The following is a 17,178-nucleotide window of genomic DNA, read 5'->3' as shown; positions in this document are numbered from 1 at the left end:
CACACTCACACACACTCACACACACACACACACACACACACGCCATGACATCATCACAGTTGTGGCCATCGTTTTCATTTCATTGTCTTTCTGTTGCAGTCCCCATGTACAGTCAGTCGCCCCTGGTTACGGCAGAAAGAGGCGTGTCCAGCGGCATGCGGTCGGTCAACAAGCTGCCTCGCCATCGCCCGTTGGCTCGGACCCAGAGCGCGCCTTTGCCGCAGTCCCCCCAGGCCCTGCAGCAGCTGGTGGTCCAACAGCAACACCAACACTTCCTGGAGAAACACTACAAGGTACACACGTTCATCTAAACACACACACACACACACACACACACACACACACACACACACACACACACACACACACACACACACACACACACACACACACACACACACCCTGCCGTATGTGCAGACTTTCGCTTATACCGACTTCTCGTTATGTTTAGATGCTATCAAAGGGGACGGAGCTTCCCAGGCCGCCACCCACACATCCAGAGGAGACGGAGGAGGAGCTAACAGAGACCAACGACATGCAGGAGGACGACGGAGGGGCGAGCTTACACAGGTGTGCAAACTCAAACAAGTTTGACTCTTCAACTTCAAAATGTTTCAACATCTATAAACTCTAGAAACCTAAAAGTCGTTTTTATTCCGTCCAATCAGGCTTCAGAAGGAGGGATCTGATGACAGCACGCATTCCTCCGAGCGACTTTGCGCACACATAAAAGGCGAAGAGGAGCACGGGGAGGTGCACGTGAAAGGGGAGAGCACGGAGAGCGAGCTGGACGAGGAGGAAGAGGACGATGACATCATCCAGCTGAGGGAGGGAGACGAGGATGACAGGGGGAGCTACTCGCAGGTGAGTGTTTCAAAGTGATGGAGACTGAACGTGTCACTCTTATGTTTGTGCATGAAAAGTTCTGAGTGTACAAATCTGAACATCCTCACACTTATGATTTGCTTTGGTGTCGCTTTACTGATAAGAAAAAAAGTAGCTGAAACACATGAGAGATCTTTTAGATGATGCACTTAAACACTTAGAATACGGCTGGTTTGATCAATGAGCTCACCTGACAGAAACATGGGATCAGATCAGATTTAATAGCAGTAATAAAGATCTGCTCTGAGGTCCCGGGGTCTGGGTCTTCTTAACCTCAGGACGTTTTTGGTTTGCACTGCATCATCCCACAGAGGGATGAATCACATGCGTGAATCATCAGCAGACCTGGAGCTCTTTTCTCGCTGTGTTTGCTCAGTTACAGATGTTGCTGTGTTAGATATCTGATTCACCAACGCTCTCTGTTGGCCTCTTACCTCGGTCCAAACCTGACGTCTCCTCAGGTGTTTTTCACCCTCACATCGCTGTTTTGATCCTGATGAATCCTGAGCTGCTATGCTATCACAGTTGAGTGTTCGTTTTGGTGAATGCTTAATTAATCGATGAAGCCGCACATTGTTGTTTGATGATTTTTAGAGATGTATCTTTAATTCATTTTCATTGTCCTGACCCTGCGACCTCGCCTGTGACTCCCTGAAACGGCAGCATGGAACTAAATATTGAACAGATTTGTTTGGTTGTTCGAGTCGTGTTAAAGACTTTTATTGGCTGATCAAAGATTGAATCTAATTGGTTAATGGGTTAATTAATGCACGATTTCAAGTCATAAAGCCAAAAACAAAGAAAGTACATTTTTACCTTTCGCTCATTACCCTGCTGTCTTCTTCTTCTGCTTTTATCCTGCTGTGAACTTCTTACATCAAATATATAAAAAATAATAGAGAGTGAGAAGAGAAGGATTAAAAAAGCGGCAACATTTTTAATATGTTGTTTTGCGCTCCTCTTCTACACATTAACCACGTTTATTGGGGACACTCCTCTTACCTGTTTTCATGACGGGCGGTGTTTTCTTCTTCTTGAGGACGCTGCAGCGTTTTTTGAAGGGAAGGGTTAAATGAACCAATCCAAAATGTATAGTCAACATTTATCCGGATATTTTTTTTGTTTTTGGTACAAACTAAAGAATCGGATGAGTCATCGGAAGACGGCTTTGACATTTTGCTGGAACAGGAAAAGGTGGGATTTGAATTTGAAACAACACTTCAGTTTTTCGACACCTACGAGCGACACTTTGTGACAAACATGTAGCATGAAATACTTTTCTGTACGACATCTATGCCATTTGAAGGACGCCAAACGTCACCGAACAAAGATAAGAAAGATGGAAGGCGAAACAAAGGAGCCTCCACGCAGGTGTCCAACTCAACCGTCACACACACACACACACACACACACACACACGCACACACACACACACACACAGTGACAATTGTTGACGCTGCAGTGACATCACTGGTTGGTGACTCAACCACTGGACTCATCGCTGTGTGTGTGTTCCTGTATGTCTGTATATCTTCAAGTGTGTGTGTGTGTGTGTGTGTGTGTGTGTGTGTGTGTGTGTGTGTGTGTGTGTGTGTGTGTGTGTGTGTGTGTGTGTGTGTGTGTGTGTGTGTGTGTGTGTGTGTGTGTGTGTGTGTGTGTGTGTGTGTGTGTGTGTGTGTGTGTGTGTGTGTGTGTGTGTGTGTGTGTGTTAGAGTCCACCCACGCATGATGAGTCACAGATCGCAGCAGGGAGCACAGCAACACCCCCTATATATAGACACTGGAATATGTGTGTGACTGCAGTGCGGACACACACACACACACACACACACACACACACACACAGATCTCAAACTCTCTCTCACACACACACACACACACACACACACACAGATCTCAAACTCTCTCTCACACACACACACACACACACACACAGATCTCAAACTCTCTCTCACACACACACACACACACACACACACACACACACACACACACACACACACACACACACACAGATCTCAAACTCTCTCTCACACACACACACACACACACACACACACACACACACACACACACACACAGATCTCAAACTCTCTCTCACACACACACACACACACACACACACACATAAGTGTAGTGAAGTTTCAGGACAGTCATTCAAACTTTACACAGATGTTAAAGTTGCTGACGTCATGAACGGCTCGAAGCTGATTTTTTATCAATGAAAGGATTGTTCAGAGCTCCATCTGTGACTTTGCGTTTCTTCACACACTTTAAAGTGTTTTTTCGATTTCATTACAAATTTAGCTCTTTTATTCATCTGTGTCTGAAAATTCGACATGAAATGAAAAGTACAATCTGTGTCGAAGGGGTCTGGATTTTTATCAGTGCTCTGGTTCCTGTGGGTGGTACGTTTTTAGTCCGAGTAGTATTGACCAATCACGTAACAGCAGGCTTTGGTGTATGCAGAATAAAAAGCAGAAGCAGGCAGAAGCAATTCGCTGCGTCACATCCTGGTGGTGGCTGGGCGTCGGGCGGTGGTTGTGATGTCACAGTCCGATGGTGGAGGCTATCAGGCGGTGGTTGTGACGTCACAGTCCGATGGTGGAGGCTATCAGGCGGTGGTTGTGATGTCACAGTCCGATGGTGGTGGCTGGGCGTCAGGCGGTGGTTGTGATGTCACAGTCCGATGGTGGAGGCTCAGTGTCAGGCGGTGGTTGTGACATCACAGTCCGATGGTGGTGGCTGGGCGTCAGGCGGTGGTTGTGACGACACAGTCCGATGGTGGAGGCTCAGCGTCAGGTGGTGATTGTGACATCACAGTCTGATGGTGGAGGCTGGGCGTCAGGCGGTGGTTGTGACGACACAGTCCGATGGTGGAGGCTCAGCGTCAGGTGGTGATTGTGACATCACAGTCTGATGGTGGAGGCTGGGTGTCAGGCGGTGGTTGTGACGACACAGTCCGATGGTGGTGGCTGGGCGTCAGGCGGTGGTTGTGACATCACAGTCCGATGGTGGTGGCTGGGTGTCAGGCGGTGGTTGTGACGACACAGTCCGATGGTGGAGGCTGGGTGTCAGGCGGTGGTTGTGACGACACAGTCCGATGGTGGAGGCTCAGCGTCAGGTGGTGATTGTGACGTCACAGTCCGATGGTGGTGGCTGGACATCAGGTGGTGGTTGTGACGTCACAGTCCGATGGTGGTGGCTGGACATCAGGTGGTGGTTGTGACGTCACAGTCCGATGGTGGTGGCTGGACATCAGGTGGTGGTTGTGACGTCACAGTCCGATGGTGGAGGCTGGACATCAGGTGGTGGTTGTGACGTCACAGTCCGATGGTGGAGGCTGGACATCAGGTGGTGGTTGTGACGTCACAGTCCGATGGTGGAGGCTCAGCGTCAGGTGGTGGTTGTGATGTCACAGTCCGATGGTGGTGGCTGGACATCAGGTGGTGGTTGTGACGTCACAGTCCGATGGTGGAGGCTCAGCGTCAGGTGGTGGTTGTGACGTCACAGTCCGATGGTGGAGGCTCAGCGTCAGGTGGTGGTTGTGACGTCACAGTCCGATGGTGGAGGCTCAGCGTCAGGTGGTGGTTGTGACGTCACAGTCCGATGGTGGAGGCTGGACATCAGGCGGTGGTTGTGATGTCACAGTCCGATGGTGGAGGCTGGACATCAGGCGGTGGTTGTGATGTCACAGTCCGATGGTGGAGGCTGGACATCAGGCGGTGGTTGTGACGTCACAGTCCGATGGTGGAGGCTGGACATCAGGCGGTGGTTGTGACGTCACAGTCCGATGGTGGAGGCTGGACATCAGGCGGTGGTTGTGACGATGGTTTAATTTGGGTTTCAATGGGGATAAACAAACTTTTGGGGCCTCTAGTGGACACTTGAGGAACTGCAGTTTTTTGCACGTCCACATTGGATTCATTTTCTAACAATGGAGGTTGCTGCTTTATACAAACTTATTTTTCATTCATGATACATTTAAGATCATAGTTATTTCTCTGTGTGTGATGAGGCAGGAGGGGTGTTGGTGTTAAGCATTCAGCCAGGTTTAATACACCCACACACACGCACACACACTGTCCTCCATCGCAGTGAATGAATACATCTCTGAGTCATCCTTCTGCAATGAATCATAACTTTCTCTCCCCCCCACCCCCACCCCGTCTCTCTTCACCCATCAGGCCTTGCAGCACCTGGGCGTGTTCCAGTCTTCGCTGCCCCACAGACCCCTGGGAAGAGCACAGTCCTCGCCTGCAGGCACAGTCCATCCCGTCAAACACCTCTTCACTACTGGTCAGATTTGTGTGTGTGTGTGTGTGTGTGTGTGTGTGTGTGTGTGTGTGTGTGTGTGTGTGTGTGTGTGTGTGTGTGTGTGTGTGTGTGTGTGTGTGTGTGTGTGTGTGTGTGTGTGTGTGTGTGTGTGTGTGTGTGTGTGTGTGTGTGTGTGTGTGTGTGTGTGTGTGTGTGTGTGTGTGTGTGTATATCTGATTATTTTTTTAATGAATGACAATTTGACGTCATCTGTGTCAGACCGCCTACCACAAGCCCCCCTGCTTGTTGCTTAGCATTGTTTCTCTTTACACAAAAACAACAATGCCAGATGATGCATGAAAAATGGAAATTTCTTAATCCATGGAGTGAAAAAAAAAGATTATATCATCTAACCCTCGTGCATTATGTCTTCATATACGTGTGATGGTAAAATAGATTCACCATAACCATAAATAGCCATCAAACTGTGTGTCATATCTGAGGTTATACAAGAATGATTGTGGTGAAATCAACGTCCTGCTTGTCTGTCACATATTTCACTTGTTGCTACTGACACCTTGTGGTGCTGCACTGAAACTACAACTCATAGTTTTATCCATAGGTCCATTCATAGTGTTAGTGGTTAGTGTGTATAAATGCTGTTTTCTGCTTTTTTAATATAATATCTTGTTATTTTCATGTGTCTCCCTGCAGGGCTCGTGTACGACAGTCTGATGTTGAAGCATCAGTGTGTGTGCGGCAACGCTCACATCCACCCAGAGCATGCTGGGAGAGTGCAAAGCATCTGGTCCAGGCTGCAGGAGACGGGCCTGCTGGGCCGCTGCGAGGTATACACACACACACACACACACACACACACACACACAATCTTTGTTGTCTTGTTTGTTGTGTGCTGCTACACTTTGCTTCAAAATAGAAAAATGAGGTGTTACAGTGATAATAACTGAAATGAAATTGCTTCTGCTTTTCTGTACTTATTTAGTTATTCAGCTAAAGGTGAGACAGCAAAACCAGTATTTAGAGCACTGTGGTTCATCAGTGTTGGAATTATAAAGACTTACCATGTTACATAGAGGGAGCATATCCAGAGAAAAGACATAAGGACCGAGAACACTTCCTTGAGGAACACCTTATTGGTCAATGGTTTAATGGACTTGAGCTTGTATAACACTTTTCTAGTCTTCTGTCTACTCAAAGCGCTTTAACACCACAGGTCACACCTACACATTCACACCCTGGTGGCAGTGGTTTCTATTCAAAGAGACCATCAGAAGTAACTAATCCCATTCATACACATTCACATGCTGTTGTCTCACAGCGAGGAGGTTCCTGGTTAGAAACCCGGTCTGACAGGAGCCTCTCTGAGTGGCGTTTACATCAAAATAAAAAGGGTGCATATTGATAAGAACAATTGGTATCAGCCATCACATTTCGGTTGAGGTCAAGTTTCTGTTAAGTGTCCAAATATTGACTGTAAAATTGTTTTGTCTTTCGTGTAACACGCCTTACTCAGTGTCTCTCTCTCCGTCTGTGTGTGAGCAGAGGATTCGTGGGCGTAAAGCCTCTCTGGATGAGATCCAGTCGGTCCATTCAGAGTTTCACACTCTGCTGTATGGAACAAGCCCGCTCAATCGACACAAGCTGGACCACAAGAAGCTGCTGGGTAACGGTCTAAATCTCTGTCTGACTTGTTAGCATGTTAGCATGTTAGCTGTGACTTCACTTAGAAATCCAATCCAGATAGGAGACGTCTCTAAGCCTCTGAAAGAGTCTCACTTTTATCCCTGATGTGACTTTTTATTTAGGTTCAAACCATAATTCCAAGGATGACTCCTTAAACTCTCTGTAATGAACTCTGTAAGTCCTGTAACCTCTCCTCTGATTGGTTGTTTCAGGTCCAATCAGCCAGAAGATGTACGCTGTTCTTCCCTGTGGAGGAATAGGGGTGAGGCTATGTTTTTACTCTCCTCACTGCTAACATCTATCTGTCTGTATATGAGTGTTAAACTGTGTTAACTCTGCATGCTGCCCCCTGCAGGTGGACAGCGACACCGTGTGGAATGAGATGCACTCGTCGGCCGCAGTCCGCATGGCGGTCGGCTCGGTCATCGAGCTGGCTTTCAGAGTGGCTGCAGGAGAGCTCAAAGTAAAAACACATTAAACACTCACCAGTGTGATCGACTTTCTGACGACAAACTTTGAACACGTGGTCCGACTCGCTTCTCATTTTGTTTTTCAGAACGGCTTCGCCGTGGTGCGTCCGCCTGGTCACCACGCTGAGGAGTCCACCGCCATGTCAGTACAAACACAAATTAATTCCTACAACATCATCAATTTGGTGATACATAAAAGTGTAACTCTTTTTCTGTGTGTGTGTGTGTGTGTGTGTGTGTGTGTGTGTGTGTGTGTGTGTGTGTGTGTGAACAGGGGATTTTGTTTCTTTAACTCAGTAGCCATCACTGCGAAGCTGCTGCAGCAGAAACTGGGAGTGGGGAAGATCCTCATCGTGGACTGGGTGAGTAGAATAGCGCCACACAAATGGTCAAAATGATCATTCTTGTAGAGATGTATCAGAAGGGCAGCCATCCGCCTGGCAGAAGGAACTGCTTGTGATGAAATGTTGACCAATCACAGCGTCTGAATCAAACTGACCTTCTCTCTCTCTCTCTCTCTCTCTCTCTCTCTCTGGTGCCGCTGTGACCCGTCGCTGCAGGACATTCACCATGGCAACGGAACCCAGCAGGCCTTCTACAGTGACCCCAACGTCCTCTACATCTCTCTCCATCGCTACGACGACGGGAACTTCTTCCCCGGCAGCGGAGCTCCTGAGGAGGTTCGCACACACACACACACACACACACACACACACACACACACACACACACACTGAAAAACACGGACTGTAGTTCACACACTTTCTCACACACCTTCTGTCCGTGTTTACCTGCAGAAATGTTATGAAGACAATGTTGTAATAAAGCAGAATGAAATATGATGTGAATCTAAAAAGAGGAATAAAACAGCACAGTTCAGTAAAACGTGATAAAAGACAGATTTAACAGTTAAAAAGAGCACAAGATTTTAAATTCCCTTACTTGTATCGATATCGCCAAAATCCATAGCTGAGAAAAAAAGACAAGTTTGAAAGTAGGTTTGCGGCCGTTAGAGAGTAGAAAAGGTTTCCTGTTTCTATAGTTTATATTCTCCTGACACAGACACACAGGTGTAGCTGAAGATGCACGATAATAATGTCTCTCTCTCTCCCCCTTTCTCTCTCTCTCTGCTTCACCTGCTTCAGGTGGGATCAGCTGCAGGTGTCGGTTTTAACGTGAACATTGCGTGGACTGGAGGAGTGGAGCCACCTATGGGTGATGTGGAGTACCTCACAGCCTTTAGGTAAACAGAATCACACATCAAGTTTTTTAACTGTTCGTATTAAAACAAAGGTTAACAGAGACGTGCAGGTGAGCTGTGAGTGGACAGTGGATGCAGAGAAGTGTGCAGATCACCTGACTTTACCTACAAAAAGTTATTGATTGCATACATTATTTGCTTATTTCATGTCTTAGTCATGCCAGACACGTGACATGATGTCAGCATCATAATGTAGTGTAAATGCAGAAACTGTCTCTTTAATTAAAAACAGTAGCAAATGTTTCAGTCCTTTGTCATCATGCATTTTTTTGCAGCCATAGAAAACAGAAAAGGGTCGTCTCCCACCTTTAAATGTTAACTGTTAACACTGTGTGTGTGTGTGTGTGTGTGTGTGTGTGTGTGTGTGTGTGTGTGTGTGTGTGTGTGTGTGTGTGTGTGTGTGTGTGTGTGTGTGTGTGTGTGTGTGTGTGTGTGTGTGTGTGTGTGTGTGTGTGTGTGTGTGTGTGTGTGTGTGTGTGTGTAGGAGTGTGGTGATGCCCATCGCTCAGCAGTTCAGTCCAGACGTGGTCCTGGTGTCTGCAGGCTTCGATGCAGTGGAGGGTCATCAGTCTCCTCTGGGCGGGTACAACGTCTCCGCTAAGTGTGAGTTCTTCACGGCTCACCGTCGTGACCAGAAAATAAATAATCACTTTTTATCACTTGTTACTGCATTTAAGAGTTTAATCGGTGATTCTTGACTGTGATTGGTGTGTGTCCTGCAGGTTTCGGTCAGCTAACGCAGCTCCTGATGGGCCTGGCGGGGGGACGCGTTGTCATGGCACTAGAGGGGGGTCATGACCTCACCGCTATCTGTGACGCTTCAGAGGCGTGCGTCTCGGCACTTCTGGGAGAACCGGTGAGAGAGAGAGAGAGAGTTTTTTATTCTCAAACATGAATCAGGCTAGATGATTACTGGGAAAATATCTCGCAGTCAGGAAGACGAGACAGAATACATCTTCCCCACAAAGTCAGGACCTTGTGGTGAAAGGCTAACCTACAACAGCAGGTTAGCCTAGCTTAGCACATTGGCTGAAAACGGGGGAAATAGCTCGCCTGGATCTGTAAAAAGGTCAACAAGCAGTCGGTCGTGCTACAGCCCTCAGTCATAGACTTTGTGTTTTCTGGGTATTTTTTAACTGCAAACACTAAACACAGTCTTTGATTTTACGCTTTCTGTTAACACAAACGCTCTCTGCCTCCCTCAGAGCGACTCCATGGTTCAGTGGCCTCTGGAGAAGCCGTGTCCGAAAGCTTTCGCCTCCCTGGAGAGAGTAATAGAGATCCAGAGTAAGAAACACACACATTGTATTGATGCCTGTCCTGAATAAAGGCCGGGTCGTTTCATTCAGTCTGAACACAGCGATGATGAGAAGCTTCAAAGTTTCCATACTTCATCTTCTTTCCTTCTCCTTTCCTCCAGGTACACACTGGCCTTGTCTGCAGAGTTTGTCTCAGACGAGTGGACACTCGCTATTGGACAGCCCCCCTGAGGCTCGGGGCCAATCAGAGGACGAGGCTGAAACCGTCAGCGCCATGGCCTCCCTCAGTGTGGATGTGGACCAGCCGAGCTCGATTCCTGACATCACAGAAACCAGCAGGTCGGTACTATTGAAGGACTTAAAGTCAGCACAAGCAGCTGATTAGAGTTTCCACCAACATCAGCAGCATTAGTGGTGTTCGGCCATAACCGTCCTATCCAGTATTTGAATTGAATTATTTTTTGTATGTCTTAAGTCGTTCTCTGGGAGCACCGACCTTCTGAAGCGCAAGAGTTTCCTTTTACACTTTGTTTCTAATAAGTAGGAAATAAATCATCCATGCTTGGGCTTAAGATCAAAATAGAAATGAAGCACACTCTAGGCTTTTTAAAAAATGTGTGAGGAAATGTTTGATGGTGCTCTTTCATGTGATATTTGATTTTTAACGGCCCGCAGGTCAACAGAGGAGCCCATGGAGGAAGAGCCTGTGTTGTAGGAGGACGGCACAAAAAAGCTCCGCATTCACCTCTTTGTGGCTCCTCCTCTTCCTTCTTCCTCTTCCTTTCCCTCTTCCTGCACACAGTGTGTGTAGGTGCACACACGCAGATTGTAACTCTGCCGATGTGGAGGACTCCGATTGGCTGAGGAGATCAGTATGGATGCGAGAGAGAGAAGGCGGGTCCTGTGAAAAACATGGGACAAATCTCCTTTCTGCCGGTTCTTCGGGGCCCGAGGAGGAGCGGACGACTTGTTAGCATCTCCGAGGAAACCAGAGGAGGAGAGGGCCAAGAGGAGACACGTCTTGTATACTTTATCTCCTGTACACAGCACCACTGAATTATTCCACATCTGATCACTCTTCTTTCGACTTTATTCCTACTCCCCCCATTTTTCCGCAGAGGGGTGATGACTGTGGAGAACACTAATTTGAATCGGACACCGAGTGGACGTCTTGTCTTCTTGTCTGTCCCGCAGAGAGACAGGCTGAGCGACCCTGGGGTTGGCTAACACAGAAGGAATAACTTATTTTAAAATGAGCTGAGGACGCGGAGGAACTAGGTGCCTTTTTGAAAAAAGAAAAAAAATAACAAACCATCTAATCAGAAACCACAAAACACCACAGCACCTCAGTGAACCAACCAGCCAATCAGGACTGAAGAAACCCACCGATGCACACACACACACACACACACACACACACACATAACACATCACACACTGCTGTCGTTTCATTTTTGAGTCTTTGTTTATTCATCTGGATGCCTTAATTTGTTCATATCTCACTATTTAGGAACGTTGAGAGAGAGAGACACCAAGAGAAGGAATCATGAGAGCTGAGATAGTTTTGTATTTAGAAATGTATTCAAACTGCTAAGAATTGTATTTATTGTTGAATCTTACAACACTCAAAGCAGGTGTTTCCACGCAGAGTGAGGAGAAGCCTCTGAAGCCATCTTTACATTTTCAAGTAAAAAAAAAAATCTCCATAGAATACTAATATTTAATTCTTGATAATATTCAGTGAAACTTTGATGTGATCTGGTGCGTGTCTCAGGACTCGGTCTGGTTTTTTGCAGTATTCATTGTTGGAGATTTGTAAACCGCATCACTTCAGACGACCACATCTGTCACGCCTCTCCCTCACTTTACTTTGGTTGAGTGACCCCCGATGGGATCCCGACGTCTTTAAGAGGGGGATTGTGGGTCCCTTTTTTCTTTTTTTTAATTGGACTATTTCCTGTTTGGTGTAAATACTGTCCTCTGTCCTGTTGCCCACGGTTACGTCACAGCAGACTCATTGTGGCCACTTTTCTATATCTGTACATAGTTACATGTATAAAAAACACAAAATACTTTCTTTCTTTTGTATAAAAAAGGTTAAAAAAAATATTCTATATAAATATATATACATATGTAAACAGTGTTTATCCAACCAGATTGGATTCATGAATATATTCTATTTGGAGGTCTGATGTTTTAAAGGTTTGGCTGATTGACCGGAAGAAAGCACATGGTCTGTTTGTTTACAGATGTTCAGTATGTCTGGATGTTGTTGTTGTTGTTGTTGTTGTTGTTGTTTTTTGGTAGTTGTTGTTCTTGAAGGTGGACAGCGAGCTCCAGTTCCTCTGGCAGGACCAGGCAAGCTGTGCTGCCCTCCACAGGCAAACAACAGCAACTGCAGAATAGTGAATAAAAAAGGTCAAAGGTCATGTGTTGGTGACAGGATGGTCCAGTGATGATGTTTTGTGAGCTCGCAAATTCATTTTCTGATCTCAATCACCAGCTTTTAAATGGACATTTTAATCACATTTCTTTTGACCTAAACTATTTGTTACAGCAACAAAGATGAAAATATAAAATGTTGGTCTGTTATTTTTCTTATTCACTAATAAGATGGTTAACACTAATAATGAAAACTAAAAACTGATCTTTGTTTTCGCTCTATGGCTGTAAAGTTTGCAGTTATCAGTGAATTCAAAATGTATAAATAAACACATTTTGAGTTTTAAATTGAAAAGATATCGGCTGAATCTTCAGCTTATTTTGCCCCTCATTTTCTACATGTATGTGCAAATCCTTTAGCTACACACCAAAACAAAAACATGTTTGTTTTTTTAACATTTCATACAAAAAGAAAATTAAGCTTAAGTTCCAAACATTTCATAGTGAACAAGTGAGAATCAGAACAAGACAGCTACAAGTCTCAATCTTTAAAAATAATATATTTTGTCATACATAATCTTTTGTTTACTCTGAAAAATTCTTTTTTAATCTTTATCAAAACCGTTCCACATGTTTATCCTTTTGACAGATAAACAATTCTGCTCTACATTTGTCTTTTTTTGTTAATACCTGTTCCTCTTAAGTTTTGAACAATCTCTGAATACAGAGGCCTTTTTGGACAATTGAAGTTTTGCATTTTATTTGAAGTTGAACTTAAGCCAGTTGTTTTGAAACTTAACTTAAAAGCTTCATAATGATTAAAAAGGGTTTCTGACCGGGGCTGAAGTTTGCTGACCTTTACGAGTCTCCTTTCTGTTCACTGTAACTCTTTTTATAGAGTTGTTTTCCAACCACCAATGTTTGTTTCAAAGCATCAAACTTTTTGTTTTGTTCATTAAAGCATAATCAACATTTTAAATCAAAATGTTAAAACATTCAGTGGGATTTCCATTTTCACAAATTTCATTGGAGGACCAAGTCGTGAGCCGACGTTATCTGGAGGAAATAAAGCTTCAAAACTGGACCATTCTGTTGTCCACTTTTATGGACCATATTCAAAGAAACAGCCATTTCCCTGTGAGGTCACACGCCGAGTGGGAAGCTAACACGCTGTCATCACGTCTTAATGTTCCTGATTTAGAAATCTCAAATTTCTAAATCTGACAAAACGTCGTCAAATTACCTCTTCTGGGTTGATAATAAACAAGACAACAGTGGAACTCGAAAAATTGGAAACTGGGGAATATTTTAAAGTTTGACTTCAAATTTGATAACCGGTTAGCTACCATTGGACAACCGCTAATGCTATCATTGCACAGACTTCAGCAAGAAGTTGCCCCTGAAATTCAATACTCCCAAAAAAGGGAATCATTTGCTTTGTTTTTAGGCTTTTCCGGTATTATTTTTTGACAAGCTAAATCAAGTAAAGTCCTAAATTCCTAGCTAACAGAGCTGTTAGTTATCCTTCTCTTCGACAGGCCACATTGTTAGCGAAGCCTGCAAATTAAGGAATTGAACGTGCAAACTCTCCTGAAGCTAAAAGTAATGTTTCTTCAGATTTACGCCTTTACTATAATGCTGTGTAAAACTTTAAAAAGGGTTATTAGCTAATAATGCTAATGTTTACTCTTTTGTAACTGTTGCTGTTTATCAATCTTGAAACAGTGACATGATGAGGTTCAGTTAGATTCTCTGCTTTTTTATGGAAACTCAGCAGTTTGTTTTTCAGTTTCAGCACCCTGAGCTTGACATCAGAGGGAAATGGCAGACGTGTGTATATGGTGAATAGTAACTCAACAAAGAAAAAAACACTTTTGAGTGGTATCAGTAAGCTAACTCTACCGGACACGATCTTACTGCTCCCATAGTTTCATTTCCCAGGACTCACTGTGGTGTGGTGAGCGTTGTAGCTCATACCTCTGGGTCTCATCTGTTCAAAGCAATACAACACTGATAGGACAGCAGAGAGAGAGAGAGAGAGAGAGAAACTAAACGCCTGACTTGCCATGGTAACACTGCAGATCACATCACAGCTTACATTACTTGTGGAACTCCTTCTAGCTTTGACATATGTGGTTTAGTGATGTTTGTGTGCGTTGTCTGTCAAGTGGAATGGACACAGTATTGATTGATGATTGATTTATTGAGCTGTGTTTCCAGGCAGTTAAGTGTAGTCTTTTTTTGTACTAATGTGAACACTAAGGCCATACTGTCCTCTATATCAGTTACATCTGTAACAGCCGGGCCTCTTGGTTGGGGGAGAACGGAGCGTTTGTAGTGTTTGGGTTTGTTTTGACATCTGAGCTCGACTGGAGTTCATGCAGGAACAAAATGAACAGCTGTAGTTGAATAAGGAAGCAGCAAGTCAGGGGCCTGTCAATAAGGAAACCTGTATCCCTGAAACATGCCTTAATATTTTGGCCGTTTTTAAAAATGAATTTATTTCTCCTCTAGCAGCCATGAGAGAAAATGCAGCCAAAATGATATTGTTTTCATCTCTTAGGGTTAAATTCAGTTTCTGTGCAACATATTGAGCCTTGATTTTCTGAGGTTTTGGTGATAAGAACACAGTATCCACAAATTATCAACAAAACTTGGCGATATTTGTCAGACAGTTTACTGAACAGTGAGTGATCTACTGCAGATATTTCATGATGGGTTTATATTTGATTTTCCATACTTTTTTCAGGGGGGGTTTATGACCCTATAAAGAGGCAATGTGCACCTTCAACCTTTAGTTTTTTTTTAAGTACGTCCATGACTTGCAATAAGTTCAACCATGTGAGTCACTTTCAGATTGGTGTGGATTGCTTTACAAATTGTTTTTCACACAATTGTGTCTTACCTCACACAAACACACAAAGCTAGGTAACCAATCATCCACATATCCAAATTGTCACTCATTGAATAATCCTTGAGGTTTGTCACATACAAACAGATTGTCGACTGAATCTTAAGAGGCCAGTTCTGGGTGGTTTCACCAGGAAAACATATACGATTATATAGCATTATGCTTTGAAAGCAAAACAAGCCATACACTGCCTGCTTCCAGCTTTTCAAATGTAAAGAGTTGACAGTTTTGATATTTTATGGAAAAAAAAATCAGTTGCAAAAACAAACACTTTTAGTGTACTTAACTTGCTCGCCTGTAATTGTCCCAAAACGACTTCATCGTATCGTGTCTGCTGCCACCTCCTTAAACAGTTTGAAAGTAATCATCATTTTACACCCAAACAAGTAAAAATAGTGAGAATATGCTTCTCACAAATTATAAAATCGTCATGTGCTACAACACTATTTCATTTGTAGAGTGAGAGTGAGATATACTTTGTCCAACAAAGGGATCAGCCTACAAAAAAGATTCAAATTGGGAGGGGTCACCACGGCGCGCTGAGCTCTGGACCTGTTTTTTAAACTTTAACAACTTAAACTGTACAGTTTATGTCATCAGAACGTCCAGAGGCTACGACACACCTTTACTGTTGCTACCACCTACACACACACACACACACACACACACACACACACACACACACACACACATAACTATGGAGATAAGGAATCTGTCATTATGGGAAAAAAAATGGGCCCCAATGTGTGAGGTATTGGGTTATGGACCCCACTAGGACACAAAACAAACACACACATCTACACACATAATTAAAATTGGTCCCCACTTGGTGATCAGTTTGATTATGGACCCCACCAGGATAGTAAAACAAACACACACACCTGAGGAATACAGAGGGGAAAAAAGGGCCCCCACTGCACTGTCAATCTGCTTATGAACCCCACCAGGATAGTAAAACAAACACACACACACACACACACACACACATAACTATGGAGATAAGGAATCTGTCATTATGGGAAAAAAAATGGGCCCCAATGTGTGAGGTATTGGGTTATGGACCCCACTAGGACACAAAACAAACACACACATCTACACACATAATTAAAATTGGTCCCCACTTGGTGATCAGTTTGATTATGGACCCCACCAGGATAGTAAAACAAACACACACACCTGAGGAATACAGAGGGGAAAAAAGGGCCCCCACTGCACTGTCAATCTGCTTATGAACCCCACCAGGATAGTAAAACAAACACACACACACACACACACACACACACACACACATAACTATGGAGATAAGGAATCTGTCATTATGGGAAAAAAAATGGGCCCCAATGTGTGAGGTATTGGGTTATGGACCCCACTAGGACACAAAACAAACACACACATCTACACACATAATTAAAATTGGTCCCCACTTGGTGATCAGTTTGATTATGGACCCCACCAGGATAGTAAAACAAACACACACACCTGAGGAATACAGAGGGGAAAAAAGGGCCCCCACTGCACTGTCAATCTGCTTATGAACCCCACCAGGATAGTAAAACAAACACACACACACACACACACACACACACACACACACACACACACACACACACACACACACACACACACACACACACACACACACACACCTGGGGAACACATGGAAAAAATTGGTCCCCACTGCACTGTCAATCTGGGTGTGGACCCCACCAGGATAGAAAAACAAACACTATTTTGCTACATAAATGAATACTGTATATTTCTTGCTATGTTTGATACTGTGGTGTAACTGTAGTGTCCTGCTATGATGCGGTGTGTGTGTATGGGGGCGAGGGAGGGGGGGGGGAGTATTTTTTGACTTTTTGGTGGGACAGACGAGGTTCAGTATCAGTTGGACTGTCACCTTCTCGCCCTCTTTTACCTCCTTCTGTTTTGGACGGGACATGTTCTCTCTGTTACCTTTTTCTCTCGTCAAACTTGTGACTGAAAAATCTGAAACTCATTTTATTGGAACTGATCACAAGCACATTCCTGACTACTCTGCGTCCGTGC

The 17,178-nt window shown here is 44.4% G+C and overlaps 1 protein-coding gene across 1 annotated transcript in view; it reads left to right on the top strand.

The window, feature by feature from the left end:
* The window catches only part of hdac5 (histone deacetylase 5), a 29,143-nt gene extending 15,841 nt beyond the window's left edge, over window positions 1-13,302 (top strand). The window contains exons 13-29 of the mRNA XM_061026751.1: window positions 100-293; window positions 452-570; window positions 669-864; window positions 5,073-5,184; window positions 5,857-5,990; window positions 6,706-6,826; window positions 7,059-7,108; window positions 7,202-7,309; window positions 7,403-7,458; window positions 7,591-7,678; window positions 7,877-7,996; window positions 8,462-8,559; window positions 9,062-9,180; window positions 9,300-9,433; window positions 9,783-9,864; window positions 9,998-10,175; window positions 10,512-13,302. Of these exons, the coding sequence (XP_060882734.1) occupies window positions 100-293; window positions 452-570; window positions 669-864; window positions 5,073-5,184; window positions 5,857-5,990; window positions 6,706-6,826; window positions 7,059-7,108; window positions 7,202-7,309; window positions 7,403-7,458; window positions 7,591-7,678; window positions 7,877-7,996; window positions 8,462-8,559; window positions 9,062-9,180; window positions 9,300-9,433; window positions 9,783-9,864; window positions 9,998-10,175; window positions 10,512-10,551 (1,949 nt within the window). The 3' untranslated portion in view covers window positions 10,552-13,302. The remainder of the gene's footprint in view (window positions 1-99; window positions 294-451; window positions 571-668; window positions 865-5,072; window positions 5,185-5,856; window positions 5,991-6,705; window positions 6,827-7,058; window positions 7,109-7,201; window positions 7,310-7,402; window positions 7,459-7,590; window positions 7,679-7,876; window positions 7,997-8,461; window positions 8,560-9,061; window positions 9,181-9,299; window positions 9,434-9,782; window positions 9,865-9,997; window positions 10,176-10,511) is intronic.
* Window positions 13,303-17,178: the final 3,876 nt, after the last annotated feature.

Source organism: Labrus mixtus, chromosome 20, assembly GCF_963584025.1.
Source record: "Labrus mixtus chromosome 20, fLabMix1.1, whole genome shotgun sequence".
NCBI classification, from domain to species: domain Eukaryota; kingdom Metazoa; phylum Chordata; class Actinopteri; order Labriformes; family Labridae; genus Labrus; species Labrus mixtus.
Note: the sequence above shows the minus strand (reverse complement) of the source record. Positions and strands in the feature narration are given on the sequence as shown.